Source organism: Carcharhinus amblyrhynchos, chromosome 25, assembly GCF_965287045.1.
Source record: "Carcharhinus amblyrhynchos chromosome 25, sCarAmb.v2.hapA, whole genome shotgun sequence".
Classification (NCBI taxonomy): Eukaryota; Metazoa; Chordata; class Chondrichthyes; order Carcharhiniformes; family Carcharhinidae; genus Carcharhinus; species Carcharhinus amblyrhynchos.
In genome coordinates this window covers 19,208,257-19,224,413 of record NC_137348.1, presented here as the reverse complement: position 1 = coordinate 19,224,413, position 16,157 = coordinate 19,208,257, and the positions used below count along the sequence as shown (strand labels likewise).

General features: G+C 38.7%; 1 protein-coding gene across 4 annotated transcripts in view; it reads right to left on the bottom strand.

Moving 5' to 3' along the window:
• mapkap1 (MAPK associated protein 1) overlaps window positions 1-16,157 on the bottom strand; it is a 282,802-nt gene that overhangs the window by 122,033 nt on the left and 144,612 nt on the right. For all 4 annotated transcript variants that reach the window (XM_080212198.1, XM_080212199.1, XM_080212200.1 and 1 more), the window contains one exon: window positions 5,060-5,236. In XM_080212198.1, coding sequence (XP_080068324.1) covers window positions 5,060-5,236 — 177 coding nt within the window. The remainder of the gene's footprint in view (window positions 1-5,059; window positions 5,237-16,157) is intronic.

Sequence of the window (16,157 nt, the reverse complement as noted above, 5' to 3'; positions counted from 1 at the left end):
AATCTGTTGTGCATCCAATCTTTATTCTTCAGAATTTTCTGTTTAGATCTTGGATTCAGAGACTCATTGTACATTATTCAAAAATATATACCAGTTTACAGAAATATTGCATCACTAATCAGTTTTACAAGACAGTTATTAATCAGTAAATTAAGCTGGTCTTCATACACATTACATAAAGCTTATATTAAGAATACAAGCAAACTAAATTCTTAACTTATTTGTCTTCAAAAATTACTGGCATCATTTTTGAGATATAAGCTATTCACTAGAACAAATGTGGGTGAGATATTCGTGCTCTGTTCCGTATTAATTATATTTTCAATTTTCTACATATGCTTATAAAAGGCCAAACATTTTACTTTAGGCCAGAAATACAAATGTAAAAACCCTATTTTGACTTAAAAAGTGATCCAATTAAGTTTTAAGTTAACAGGATCTAATCAGAGCAGTTACTCATTTCTGTAATATTTAAGCTAACTCTGCTCATGCTCCCAGGAATATATTAGAGTCAATGCCACTTCCAGTCAGCATTGCAATTACTATGGAAAATGTGGCTATTACAAGCTGTTTTAAATAATAAGATGAAAGTAGAAAAGCACATTTCACCAGGAAAATCTAGACTTGATTCAACTCATTTGCCTCTGCAAAATGACTAGTTTCAAACACAGCACTCAAAACACTAATGATGGCATACAGGAGCCAAAGTAACTGCCCTCAGACTGTTTCTTAAAAGACTGCTACATTACTTTGCCAAAGTCCACAGAAGTTGCCAAATTTGGTCATGCCTGCTTAGCTTGCTCAACTGATTGTGCCAGAAAAGAAAATAAGACACAGATGTATTTGAGTTCTTTGTGGTGCCAGTAAAGGACAGTTAATGACTTTATCCCAACCCTCCCCTCCAGCTGGGCACAGGTGGAGGATAATGAGGGCTCTCTCTCTATTCAAACTCAATTATTTACCAGTCATGATAACCAACATCTTGCACAGACAACCACATTAAGCTAGGCATCAAAAACATACCAACAACTATTTCTACTGACAACTACTGAGCTTTGCTTATAAACTGAAGTGTGTAATAGTTTTAATTAGCACAAATTTAACCAATCCATTTTTCCCAGTGGCTTCTGTACTTCCTACTGACATGGTATAACAAATACAGTCTAACTCAAGTGTTTACATTGTTTCACTTAACTCCTCCTTTCCCACTTGTATTCATAAAGTAGACAAATTCTGACACCTCATTTTATTCCTCACACTACTAATTTGAAGTATGATGATGCGTACAGCTCTGGCAGTTTAGGGATAAGAGAAAATGGATTCTGCTGAGAGAAATAAATATAACTGAATGATACAGTTGCTAAGGAGCCTCACAACAGGAAAATAGAATGATGCAAAAAGGTATGGAAGCCACCCAAAAACAATTTGGAAGTGTAAAAAAAAGGAAACTGCATCTTTAGCTGAACAATGTATATCTGTTGGTTGACAAAGATCTAACATGTTTTGTTTCATGACTGGATTTCTAAATATTCAACACATTAACCTAATGTCCTCCATAATTGTATACTAACTACTATTTACATTTCATTCAGCCTTGTGTATAGATAATGACACAACACATCATCAGCTGAAATCTGAAATAAAATGGAAAGTTCTGGAAATACTCAGCAGGTCTGGCTGCATCTGTGAAGAGATAAACAGAATTAAACTTTACAAATCAAATATGGCTTCTTCAAAACATTTGAAGGATCAGATTTTGACTTGAAACACTAACTTGTTTCTCTCTCCACAGATGCTGTCAGATGTGCAGAGTAATCCCAGCACTCCCGGGCTTCATTTCAGTTTTTCAGCATCCATAGGACTTTGCTTTCACACAAGTTGAAATCTACATATCCAATGACCTCATACTTTAAATAAATGCCTGGCTCCTGAATAGCTGTCTTGAAACTCAAATTAACAAATTAGGTAGCTGCTTGCACAACTTAATATATTATGGAGCATTTAGTCAAGAGGAGCAAGCATTCTTGATTTTAAATCTGTTTAATATTTTGTGATCAGAGTTAAAATTTGGTACGGCGCAATAGAATACAAATTTACATTACAGGAGTTGGATACTTCAAAGAAAATTGACAGGGTAAGTATAATCCAAGATAAATAAATCACATACTTGATTTGGTCTTTCAGAATGGAACTAACCAGTAGACATAATGAGCTTTAAAAGGGTAAGGTAGGTGCATATTCAAATCGGTGCTTGTAATATTTTTGTGCCCTCTAAAAGGAGGACTATTTCCCATAATGCACACACACATACTGATTTACCAACACGCTGTTTCAAAATTTATAACTAAAATACATGTTTTGAAACAAAGCATTAAACATGTAAAGCAAAACCCATCAATTCCTGAAGTGCACATTAAGCAACTACTTTCTCTCATGCCTGATCACAATGCTTTCCCAAGAGTCAGACATCGTTAATATAATTTGCCAATAAAAAAACCCTTTCAAAGACTACATAATTTCACTGGCATCCACTTCTCTCTTTGCCCATGTTCCTTACTTAGTATCAAGCTATAGGCGAAGGCAATTTTCTGTCAGCACCCTTGAACTACAATGCTGAAAGTCACCAGGAACCATAGCCAAATTAGTTCAACTATTAGTTTATTCCTTTGAGAAAACTGTGGTAAAAACAAAAAAAAAAATTGGGCTAATTGAATTGAATGTGCAGTTTCTGAGCCTGATTCTTATCATACATAACTTTAAAAACTGTATCAATTTATGGAATACATATTGTGCATTTAACTATAGTGTAAATGTAGAATATGCAGACTTGAAGAAAAAAGTGACCAGATTCCAACATGTGAATCAATTCTGATAACTGGAAGAGAAGTTTAGAAAAGCGAGATGCACTTTACATCCTTCCAAGTCCTGAGATTTATGTGCACACAAGTTTTATCAGTACAACTCTGATGCCATTTTGTGAGGTTTCATCTCCAGTATAGCAATCAAATATCGTCAGGCAAGTGTGAGCAGTTGTTATTTTCCCTCACTTTTTTGTGGGAATGTTGTCTAGCCTATTACAGGTTAAACAACGTCTGCAAAAGTTTTGATCCCAGTGCTACGGTAAGATTGAAAACATTTCTTTCATATTTCCAGCCAGCGTATTTTGCCACATTTTAAGTTAATCTTCTTTAATTTGAAATTAAGATTGCAAAAATAAAGATCAAAAAGACTAAACTATGTGTTATTACAAAAAAAAATGTGCATCTGCACATTATTGCCCAAATTTTAATATTTATAGAAAAGTTCTTTTTCCAGACAGGGTTCCCTGCCAAAAAGGAAACCATGTCAATTTTACTTGTACTAAATCTATGTTAAGTCCAAATGTAAAATATCTGACTGGATCAACAATCTGGATTTAGAATAACAAACCATTGTAATACTCTAAAAATGTAAAGGGCAAGATCTGCAGTTGGCATGCAGCCAGATCAAATACCATACACAGTAAAAAGGTAATAACAAAGCACTTTCACTCATAAAAAGATTTTGCAGCTGCAGTATCTAATTTCTCAAAAGAAAGCAAAAACCAATAACACTTATGCAGCAAAGAAATATTTCAGCAAGGTATATTTAGTTAATTCCAAGCGTATTAAGTTAATAAATTGATGAAAAGATACATTCACCCTAAAGCACCTCCTATGTGTACGTCATTCAGTTGCAAATAAACTTATAATTGCTATTTTCAACATTATTAATGCTGTACGGGGATTTAACTAGCCTTTCAGGTATTTTCAAATAATTAGTTTCAAGTTTGTTGAAATTTCAGAGTAATTTTCCTCATTTTTTTTCTCTTTTTAAACTAACTCCATATAATTTGTGTCTGATGTTTTGCAGGTTTTGAATGCCCTAAATGTGTTCATTATCTCTACACTAAAAGTGCAGATAGAAGTTAGTCATAGATACAGGTACTTCTCTGCTCTCAAAGGATTTTATTTAACAGATTTGTTTCATGTGACTATACTCAAAGGCAAAATAAATCAGTATTACAAAACAATAAGCAAGATTAACTTTCCCATCAGCACATCAGAATATGATCAGTATGTCATTTAGTCACAGTGGTTAAAGACAATTGTATAAACATGTTAACATTTGTACTGAGTTATATTTATTTCAGATTTTGTCACAGAAAGTCACATGGGCAGGGGAAAAGAGCAGCTCTAACTAAAATAAGTTGATATAATCTAGATTACATTTTCTTCAATCCTAACGATAGAATTATGTCCAGAGAGGTTTAATTACATAGCAATGATATTTTGCCTGTGTCTGTTACTCTTATTTGCCAATTTATTTAACTTGTACTGCAGTTTCCTATTACATGTATAACATCAACAGTGTAGTTCTAACCAATGTAGTCGAAAGACTTAATTGAGAATTAAAACTGGCATGAATACTTGCGTCGTACTTTTACAGAATTACCAAAAATGTGGACAACTATATTCAAACACAGGAAGCACTGTTTTTAGTTTTGTGATTGTAATGGGGGGGGGGGGGGTGGTCAAATCAGAAGGAAAATTTCAAAATATTTAAGCCATGACTACAGATATTTGTACAGTTGTTTGCTATCACTGAGCAAGAACTGCAGAGACTCTTAAGAGAATTCTCCAGTATTTCAGGACGTAACAAAAATGGTAAAAATAAACACCACCAAGGAAACCTATATAATTATGATTCATAGCAAAATAACACACACACACCAGTCTTACATGAAATGTCAACACCAGATTACATGGTTTAAAAAATATAAGACATTTTGTGCTGCTGTTTTTACATTGGCTTATTATGATCAAGTTGAGAAATTTGCACAGCTGAGAAAAAGGATATTCTATTAATTAGTGCTACATCTAAAAACAAGATTTCCCACATGGTAGAACAGTCAACTTGTTAAGACCTATCAAACCTATTAAAATATATTTGCATACTCTAATACTTTGTTAACAAATACAATGCAACATAATGAACGGCAGGTCCAAATAGAAAAGGTTAAATTTTTTTTAAAACTTACATTCGAACAAAGAGAGACTGTTTCGTTGCCAGCCCAGGCGGTGAGTACTTTTCAACTAGTGCCAATGTACTGAAGCCGAACTTGTGAATAGGCTCATTGGAATCTAATGGTGGAAAATCTCCATCGACTTCCCCATCGTCCTCAGCAATATGAAGGCAGTAGACATCCACATTTTCACTGCAGTAAAGAAATAGCAAGCACATAAGAAAAAGTCGAATCGACAAATGGTCAAGTAACTGCAGTGGTCTAGGTCTGGCTGCAGTAACCTCCTGCTGACGAAGGAAAGCCTGATTGGGCAGAGGATGCACTGTGCAGCAAAACAAGTACTAGAAAATGCTTTCTTTTTAAAAATGAAAGAAACTAATTTGTTTTTAAAGAGAAGAACACTTAAAATAAATAAATGCACCATTTAGTAGCTTGTGTTTTAACACATTAACCTCATACTAATGTTTGTAAGCAAAGCACAGCCTTTGGCAGAAAGCAAAGGAAAACCCACCACGCAACTAGTATTTTTGCCAACATATCCCCTGGCATTGTTCCCACTCTTGTCTAAGTAAACTGCATCATGCCTCAGTTCTGAATTGCAAGAATGCAAAAATAAGAAAGTGCAATGTTCAGCAGAGCCAGAGTATTTTTAAATACCTAATCAATGTAACCATGAAGGTAATACTTCCAAAATAGATCAGATTCATATTTAAGTCTGCTAGTATTCTATTTTCAAGACTAATGAACATTTACATTCTTTGGGCACTCAAGAATACAGCAGGCAACTAGAACACATGAGCTTATAGAAACATGTTAACTGATATGACACACTTGAGCTGGAAGACAGTACCACCAGCCAGAGCATTCAAAGTCCAAGTCGCAGAAGTTGCTGGGTAATAAGGAAGTTGCAGTTGAGAAAGAGGGAATACAAATGCTGCAATGATAAACTTAAATACCCCTATGCACCAAGTGATACTCAAAATAAAATGTAACGTATAAAATAGGCACTGGCACAAATATACACAAGAGGATGTTGCACTGACTGCTGTTATTCCATTAGGATTATTGAAGTCACTTTAAGTGCCACAGATAGAATCCAGATTTGCAGTTTTTGAGTGGAACTTCACAAAAATCACTGTCAATAACATTTATTTATAAATCTCATAGAAACTCTGAAATATCTTGAAATTCATTTGGACTTCTACTTTATAGTGACAGCATTTCAGGAAGAGGAAACTGTCTTACCATGTTCTTCCTAAATTACTCACTGACTTCTTCCTGCTCACGTCAATGCATATCAGTTTGGAGACTGACCAACATTCCAAAGACATTTGATTAATACACTAAGTGTCTAAACATTCAAAACAGTTTAACTGGGCAACTAGATGACTATGATAGTCATATCTGATGGCGAATAATCAGAGCAAATATTTTCCCTCCATGAAATTATGCCAGACTATCGTTAGCTTTATATTATAGTTTTATATATTTTATGTCTAATTAGCTGATGCATTCTCCATTGGATTCAAGTACCAACAAATGTGTGTGCTAAAAAAATCTTAAATTATTTTCTCATGCTTTTTGCAGGGTTTGCATTTTATAAACTGAAGACATTTTTGAAAATGAGACTAAATTATTTATCATCTTGGATACATACATGCAGCACAAAACTGACTAAAAAAATATATTTTTCAATCTTCAATGGGGGCCTTGAAATCATAAATAACTCTACAATAAGGATATATAGTAAACTCAGGAGGAGAATAACCAACCAATCAACCAACCCCCTCCCCCCTCCAAATCACTGATCTCAATCAATGGTGTCAGTTATAGCATGACAAGAATGTCTTAGATGCCAAGTCATCAAATCGGAAATGCTTGGCTGACATGATGGTTTATGGCACACTTTGAACTAGAGTTCCCAGTTTTATCAACAGAAAGTCACTTGCAATTGATGAAATCATAACAATTTTCAAACAATATTCCAGTTGTACCAATAGTACAAAAGAAAAGGTCTTATAAAACGCAATGCTTTGTCTAATTTGGAGAACGTACGTTACATTACTCAATTGTAGAACAGATCAATGCATAAAATTCTTGTTGGAGCATGTATCATAATATATATTTAAAAGTTGACAGTTTCCAATTAACTAGAATACCATAATATTGTAAGTCAATTTTCATTGAGATCACTTAGAAGCAAGTCCGTGGTTTTCCAAAAGAATGTAATGCTGGTCAGAGGAATAATATAACTTTGAAATGCCAATGATTGGCTCAAAAATATTCTGTTTTGTTGGTCTATACTTTAATATCTTTACTGTAGGCCTAGTTATCCCAACAATGCATCAAGTACACTTGTACAGCATATTAGAAGCGAGTGCAGTACAACCACATCACCAGATCAACATCTGTACTGAAATTCAAGTGTCAGTTGCTTAACGAGTGGAGATGGCCAGAAGCTTCCAATTTCTAGGTGTTCAAATCACCAAGAAACTGTCCTGGCTCCTCCACACCGACGGTAAGTATGTGTTAAGAAACACACACTTTTAAGAAAAATCAAAAAACCTCAATGCCTCTACTTTTGCAGAAATTCGGCATGTCCACTACAACTCTTAACAATTACTATAGATGCACCATAGAAAGCATCCTATCAGGATGTATCACAGCCTGGTATGGTTCCTGCTCTGACCAAGATGCAAGAAACTACAAAGGGTTGTGAATGCAGCCCAGTCCATCATGCAAAACCAGCCTTCCATCCATTGGCTCTGTCTACACTTCCCGCTGCTTTGGAAAAGCAGTCAGCATAATCAAGGATCCCACATGCTATGGACATTCTCTTCTCCACCTTCTTCATTGGGAAAAAGATACAAAAGTCTGAAAACACATTCCAGTAGACTCAAGAACAGCTTCTTCCTTGTCATCAGACTATTGAATAGTCCTGTCATATTAAACTGTTCTTTCTCTTCACCCTATTTGTAGCTGCAACACTATATTCTGCACCCTATGATAGAATCCCTGCAGGGCAGAAAGAGGCCATTTGGCCCATCAACCCCTGTACCGACATAAATCCAACCCAGGCTGTGTCCCCATAACCCCATGTATTTACACTGCTAATTCTCTGACTCAAAAGGAGCAATTTAGCATGGCCAATCCCCCTAACCTGCACATCCTTGGATCGTGGGAGGAAACTGGAGAATCTGGAGGAAATCCAGCAGACACGAGGAGAACGTGTAAACTCCACACAGACGGTGACCCAAGCCAGGAAACAAACCCAGTCCCTGACGTTGAGGCAGCAGTGCTAACCACGGTACCACCGTATCCATTTCTTCTCCCCTTTATGCTTTATGAATGGTATAGTGCACAAGGAACAATACTTTTCATTGTATCCCAATACACGTGACAATAATAAATCAAATCAAAACGTTAAGCAAAATGTCCTTTCACATGCTTGGAAAAAAAAAATCCCATAGCACTACTTGAAGAATAACAGGGGAATTTTCTTGACATCCTAGCCAATCTTTATTCCTGAATCATAACAGTTCATTTGTTTATTTATCTCAGTGTTTTTGGAATGTTGCTGTGCGAACTAGCTGCAGTAGTTGCTGACATATTGCAATGACTATAAAGTACAGCAGTGGTTATGAAGCACTTCGGGATGTCCTAAGGATAGAAGGATCATATAAATGCAAGTTGTTCTTTTAATAATTAAAAGCGGGATGGAGAAAACAAACGTTGTAGAATCCCAAGAGACATTTAGGGTGACACGATGGCACAGTGGTTAGCACTGTTGCGTCATAGTGCCAGGGACCCAGGTTCGATTCCTGGCTCAGGTCATTGTGCAAACTTCACATAAACATTCTCCCCATGTCTGCGTGGGTTTCCTCCAGATGCTTCAGTTCCCTCCCACAGTCGACAGATGTGCAGGTTAGGTTGATTGCCATGCTAAATTGACCCTTAGTGTCGGGGGAATAGCAGTGTAAATACTTGGGGTTAAGGGGATAGGGCCTGGTTGGGAACGTGGTTAGTGCAGACTTGATGGGCTGAATTGCCTCCTTCTTCACTGTATGATTCTATGATTACTTTTATATTTTTATATTCGATATTATATTGTATATATTACTACTTTTATATTCGAGGGGGATTGAATATAAAAGTAGGGAGGTCTTGCTGCAGCTGTATAGGGCATTGGTGAGGCCGCAGCTGGAGTACTGTGTGCAGTTTTGGGCGCCGCACCTGTGCAAGGATATTTTGGCCCTGGAGGGAGTGCAGAGGAGGTTTACTAGGCTGATACCGGAGTTGAGGGGGTTGAGCTATGAGGAGAGGCTGAATAAACTAGGCTTGTACTCGCTAGAGTTTAGAAGAATGAGGGGAGATCTCATTGAGACGTATAAGATGATGAATGGGATGGATAGGATAGAGGTGGAGAGACTCTTCCCGCTCAAAAAAGACAGTAGGACTAGGGGGCACAGCCTCAAGATAAAGGGGAGGCGGTTTAGAACGGAGTTGAGGAGGAACTTCTTCACTCAAAGGGTGGTGAATCTCTGGAATTCTCTGCCCGTTGAAGTGGTGGAGGCTGCCTCGCTAAATATTTTTAAGAAGCGGGTTGATGGGTTTTTGATAAGAGAGGGGATTAAGGGTTATGGGGAGAGGGCGGGAAAGTGGAACTGAGCCACAACAGATCAGCCATGATCTTACTGAATGGCGGGGCAGGCTCCAAGGGCTAGATGGCCTACTCCTGATCCTATTTCTTATGTTCTTATGTTCTTATGATTACAAAAGTCATATATTCTAAAACAGAGTGGCATGTCAATAACTCTCGTATCTTTGTCATATTATTAATATCCAGAGAATCTTTACTGAGGTCCAAAGTTACAAGTTTGCTGAACTGTAATGCTGCCTATTGCTAAAGGAATACTTATGCCCATTTCCCTATATGTCAATACTGTATTCGGCTACAGGAAAGCTTAAGTTCAAATTATTAATTCATAAAATGTAATGAGGATACATGTGAAAGAGCCATTATAGAGTTGTGACAATACCTACAATCGAAAAGTGTGCAGTCCCTGAGTGACCAAATGGCACAAAAGCATGAAATTCTACCACAAAGATACACAACATTTCGTGCTCATAATTTAGGTCTCAAATCAAGATGTTTATCTTGCCGTTAATATTTTGACATGGCATTATCTAACAATATTGAAGATCAGTGATGTATAAAATTGACAAAATTATAATATGTAAAAACTACAAGGCCAGAAAATTAAGATGGTGTACATTATCTTATTTGAAATGCAGTAACTTGGTTGTAAAAATTTGCATCAAGCAGCTATATATTTGTTTCCATTTTTACTTGGAAAAGAGAATAATAACTAAGACGGTTTATAAATATATCACAAACTCAGCTATATCTTTACAGCATCACAAATATCAGAATTTTTTTTTTAAATAGACCTTTCAAGCTTTTCCTCCCCTTCCAATTTCCTCTGCCTTGCTGCTTACATTTTCATATTATCCCCACCTTTTGCCCATCTTCATTGCTCACATTTAACACTGAAGGAAATATCCTCTAAAATATGGGTTTTGGTAGAAGGATCTCCTCAAATGGATTAGTAATCATAGACATGCCAATCTAAATTAAAGTACTATATTTTGATACCTGGGCAAATTTATATTCCATTAGAAAATAGCAAATGTAACTGCTTTCTTAAAAAATGAGGGAGACAGAACAAAACACTATTGCTTGAATTATACCAGAATGGTATACCTCCTCCAGTGGAACATTCTCGGTTGACCTCAGGCGGGATCTTAGGAGCCTCGGGCGGGTCAGGCGGTAAATTTCCAGTATTTAGGTCAGTTATCCTAACATTATAGTGGGAAACTTAGAAGCCATTATTAAAGTTGCTATAGTAAGTCACATGGAAAAATTCAGGGCAATCAAGTAGTATCAACATGGTTTTATCATAGGGAAATCCTGTTTCAGCAATTTATTGGAGTTCTTTGAAGGAATCACGTGTTGTGGATAAAGGGGATCTGGTGGATATATATTTGGATTTTCAGAAGGCATCTGATAAGGGGCCAAGGTTATTGTACAAAATAAAAACTCATGGTGTGGAGTATAACATATTGACATGGAGTGAAGATTGGCTAGCTATTAGGAAACAGAGTTGGCAAAAATTGATCTTTTACTAGTTGGCAGGATGTGAAAAGTGGTGTGCCACAGGGATCAGGATAGGGCCACAACTATTTACAATTTATACAAGTGACTTGGATGAAGGGGCTGAAGGTATGTTTGTTAAATTTGCTGAAGACACAAAGGTAGGCAAGGAAATCACAAAGAGAATGCAAGGAGGCTACAAAAGGCCAGCGAAGTTAAGTGAATGGGCAAAAACTTGGCAAATGGAGTATAATGAGAGAAAATGTGTCATAGTCCATTTTGGCAAGAAGAAAAAAAAAGCTTATTATCTAAATGGTGAGAGATTGCAGAGCTCAGGGATGCACAAGAATCTGAACATCCTACTGCAATCATCGCACGGGGCTGGAATAAAGGTGTAGCACAGAGCAAGCTAATAGAATGTTATAATTAACTGTGTGAAGAATTGATTACAAAAGTAGGAAGATTCTGCTTCAGTTGTACAGGGCATTACTGAGACCATATCTGGAATACTGTTTACAAAATTGGCCTCCTTATTCAAGGAAAGATGTAAACACATTTGCAGTTCAGAGAAGATTTACTAAACTAATACCAGGAATGTGTGGGTTGTCTTATGAGGAAAGGTTGATGAGATTAGGTTTGTATCTCTAGAGTTTAGAAGAATAAGTGGATTGAAACCTTTAAAATCCTGAGGGGTATTGACAGGGTGGATGTGGAGAGGATGCTTTTTCTTGTTGGAGAATTGATCAGGGGTCACTTTTAAAAAATAAGTGATTGCTCATTCAAGACAAGTGAGGAAAATCGTTTTCTCTCAGATGGCTGAGAGTCACTGGAGCTCTCTTTTGCAAAGGATAATGGAAGCAGTCTTTGAATGTTTTTAAAGGAAGAGCTAGATAGATTCTTGATTGACAAGGGGTGCAAGGTTATCGTGGGTAGGCAGGAATGTGGGGCTCAAGTTATAATCAGGTCAGCCATTATCTTTCTGAATGGTGGAGCAGACTCGAGGAGCTAAGTAATGTTAGAAAAATCACTATTTTGAGAAATTTGAGAAATTTTGGCCCACAAAAGAGATCACAAAGAGTAGGCAGGTCAGCAACTGATGAAATTTAACTCAAAGGACTGTTACACGATGTGCATAGGAAGGAGTTGAAATGGCTATAGATGAACTTGAAATGGACCTAGGAATCTCAAAGGACTTAATACTCAGCACGTCCAACTAATAGCAGCTACAAAACAAGTAGAACATTGACCTGCATAGCTAAAATGCTAAATTGCGAGTTAGAAGAAGTCATGACTAAATTACTTGTACCAACTACACTGAGTTTAGTTCTTATTGCCACTACACAAGGGAGACAATCAGGTGCTGAAGGCCTTCAGTGAAGATCCATAAGACATCTAATATTAAATGTCTGTTGAGAGATTGAAGGGATTTCGACTTTTCAATAGGGGAATCATATACAAACAAGAGAAGAGGGCACTCAGCATACCCACCACACTGTTAACTCAATGTTATTACAATATGGCATATTGTTCCTTGAGCTGGCCTTCCTCTACCCACTGGATCTCGAATAGGGCAGTGAGGTCAATGTCGAATGCCTGAGCCTCCCGACAACAACAGGAGTATGTCCTTCCAGACTGTCGCAGTTAAGAGGTGTCCCAGAGAGTCCTGATGTTCAAAGTCCCAAACTTCCACTTCAAGGGATGGAAGATGCCTGTGTTTAAGTTATTTTGATGTGGAGTGGTCATTGCACACCAGCTACCACACAGGCTTGGCAAAGCAAAGACTCTGTCCAGTGACAAGGTGTCCAAGCTCCACTGTGTGGGCTGAGGACATACAAGCCCACATGCTCCTCTTGACATCCTCTCTCATTCCCACAGGACCCCTCTCCCTGGAATTAACAAAGTACAGTGACGCCTGCTCTCCAGCAACTTGCTCACATGGTGAAAACTATGACAAATTCCAACACAAGCTGAGACAAGCCACAACATTCTTTAAAAAAAGTAAATTCACTCTTTTTTCCAATGTTAACAGATGCTTTAGAAAATGTCAGAATCTGGATTCACACCTTCACCAAAAACCCATCCGTTCTTCCTTAGGCCAGCTGGAACAGCTTGAAGTAGACAGAGAGAAGGTGGGGACAGGAGCTGCAGAAACTAGGGGATAGTTACTGTGGAGCTCATGCTTGGAATGAAAAATCAAATCCAGGAGAAATTAAAGACTTCGAAATCTGCCTAGTGAAGTTACTGGAACAGTTCTGGAAATCTAAGTGCCAAACTGGGAAACAGAGGAGAATCAAAGTTAACCCCTGGGAGGTGAGACATATGTTGGCTTGGTTCCAGAAGTGAAGGGAACTCAAGAAACTGTAACTTTAGAAAAAAGGAGTTTTGGCTGAAACTAAAAGTAGAATGGGGAGCACTCTGTTTCGACATGCTTATGAGATAAGGTATGTTTGTTCTTGTTCTTCTGGCAGTAAAGTCCTTTGTTTGAATAGAGGGGAGTATGGTAGGATGAGAGAAGAATTGGCGAATGTGGACTGGGGAAGCGCGTTGGAAGGTAGGTCTGCTGAGGAGCAGTGGAGGATCTTTAAGGAGATCTTTCTTGGTGCTCAGCAGAAATTTATTCCGATGGTCAAAAAGGACAGTAGGAGGAGAGGTAATAAGCCGTGGATAACGAAGGAGGTGAAGGAAAGTGTTAAATTAAAAGCGGAGGAATTTAGAGTAGCTAAGAGCAGTGGGCGAGAAGAGGATTGGGAAAGGTTTAAATGTCAACAAAGATTGACAAAGAAGTTGATAAAGGAGGGTAGGAGAAGCTATGAAGCTGGGCTAGCGCTTAATATAAAAAAGGATAGCAAGAGTTTTTATAAATATATAAAAAGGAAGAGGCTGGCTAGGGTGAACGTTGGTCCTTTAGAGGATGAGAAAGGGGAGCTAGTGGTAGGGGATGGGGATATGGCTAAGGTATTGAATAACTTTTTTGTTTCTGTCTTCACGGAGGAGGACGTGAATAATTTGCCGGGTGTTAGCGATGGAAAGGTGGTAGGACTGGAGGGTCTTAATGACATTACTGTTACTAGAGAGGTGGTGCTCGACAGACTGGAGGGGCTGATTGTGGACAAGTCCCCAGGACCGGATGGAATGCACCCGAGGGTTCTGAAAGAAATGGCGGAGGTTATAGTGGAAGCCTTGGTGGTTATTTTCCAGACGTCGCTGGATTCCGGGGAAGTGCCGGAAGATTGGAAAACGGCTAATGTTACGCCGTTGTTTAAGAAGGGTGCCAGGCAAAAGGTGGGGAATTATAGGCTGGTTAGTTTAACGTCTGTGGTAGGTAAAATGTTAGAATCCGTCATTAAGGAGGAAATTGCGAGGCATCTTGAAGGGAATTGCTTGATAGGGCAGACGCAACACGGTTTCATTAAAGGGAAGTCGTGTCTGACAAATTTACTGGAGTTCTATGAGGATGTGTCTAGGGCAGTGGATAGAGGAGAGCCGGTGGATGTGGTCTTTCTGGATTTTCAGAAGGCGTTTGACAAGGTACCTCACAAGAGGTTATTGCAGAAGGTCAGGAGACATGGAGTTGGGGGTAGGGTGTTAGCGTGGATAGAGGATTGGTTGTCAAATAGGAGGCAGAGAGTGGGGGTCAATGGGTGCTATTCGGATTGGCGGTTGGTGACTAGTGGGGTGCCCCAGGGGTCGGTGCTGGGGCCTCAGCTATTTACCATTTATATAGATGATCTGGAGGAGGGAACCGAGTGCAGGGTGTCGAAATTTGCTGATGACACCAAGATTGGGGGAAAGGCAAATTGTGCGGAGGGTGTGGAGAGTCTGCAGAAGGATCTAGATAGGCTGGGCAAATGGGCCAGGAAATGGCAAATGGAATTTAATGTTGGCAAGTGTGAAGTTGTCCACTTTGGTAGGAAGAATGGTAGGAAGGACTATTACTTACGTGGCGAAAAACTGCAGCAGGCGACGGTGCAGAGGGACCTCGGGGTCCTTGTGCATGAGTCGCAAAAACCCAGCTTGCAGGTGCAGCAGGTGGTCAGGAAGGCGAATGGGATGCTGGCCTTCATAGCGAGGGGGATTGAATATAAAAGTAGGGAGGTCTTGCTGCAGCTGTATAGGGCATTGGTGAGGCCGCAGCTGGAGTACTGTGTGCAGTTTTGGGCGCCGCATCTGCGCAAGGATATTTTGGCCCTGGAGGGAGTGCAGAGGAGGTTTACTAGGCTGATACCGGAGTTGAGGGGATTGAGCTATGAGGAGAGGCTGAATAAACTAGGCTTGTACTCGTTAGAGTTTAGAAGAATGAGGGGAGATCTCATTGAGACGTATAAGATGATGAATGGGATGGATAGGATAGAGGTGGAGAGACTCTTCCCGCTCAAAAAAGACAGTAGGACTAGGGGGCACAGCCTCAAGATAAAGGGGAGGCGGTTTAGAACGGAGTTGAGGAGGAACTTCTTCACTCAAAGGGTGGTGAATCTCTGGAATTCTCTGCCCGTTGAAGTGGTGGAGGCTGCCTCGCTAAGTATTTTTAAGAAGCGGGTTGATGGGTTCTTGATAAGAGAGGGGATTAAGGGTTATGGGGAGAGGGCGGGAAAGTGGAACTGAGCCATGACAGATCAGCCATGATCTTATTGAATGGCGGGGCAGGCTCGAAGGGCTAGATGGCCTACTCCTGCTCCTATTTCTTATGTTCTTATGTTCTTAAAGACTTCTCCCTTCAAAACATGATATCTTGTTGCATGGTCTTTTCAATTATTAATTGGGAATTCAAATTTATTTTCAAAAGTTACTTATCAAGATCACAACAGGACAACAAGGCCTTGGAATTGTTTAAGAAATAACTGAATGCTGAAATGGGGAGTGGGAATGCTTGGCGACTTCTTTTAAGAAATTTCCAGATGTATTAATTAAAATTGCCAAGCCAATTATTTTTCCTCATTGGTAAAATGTTGCAAATTTAAA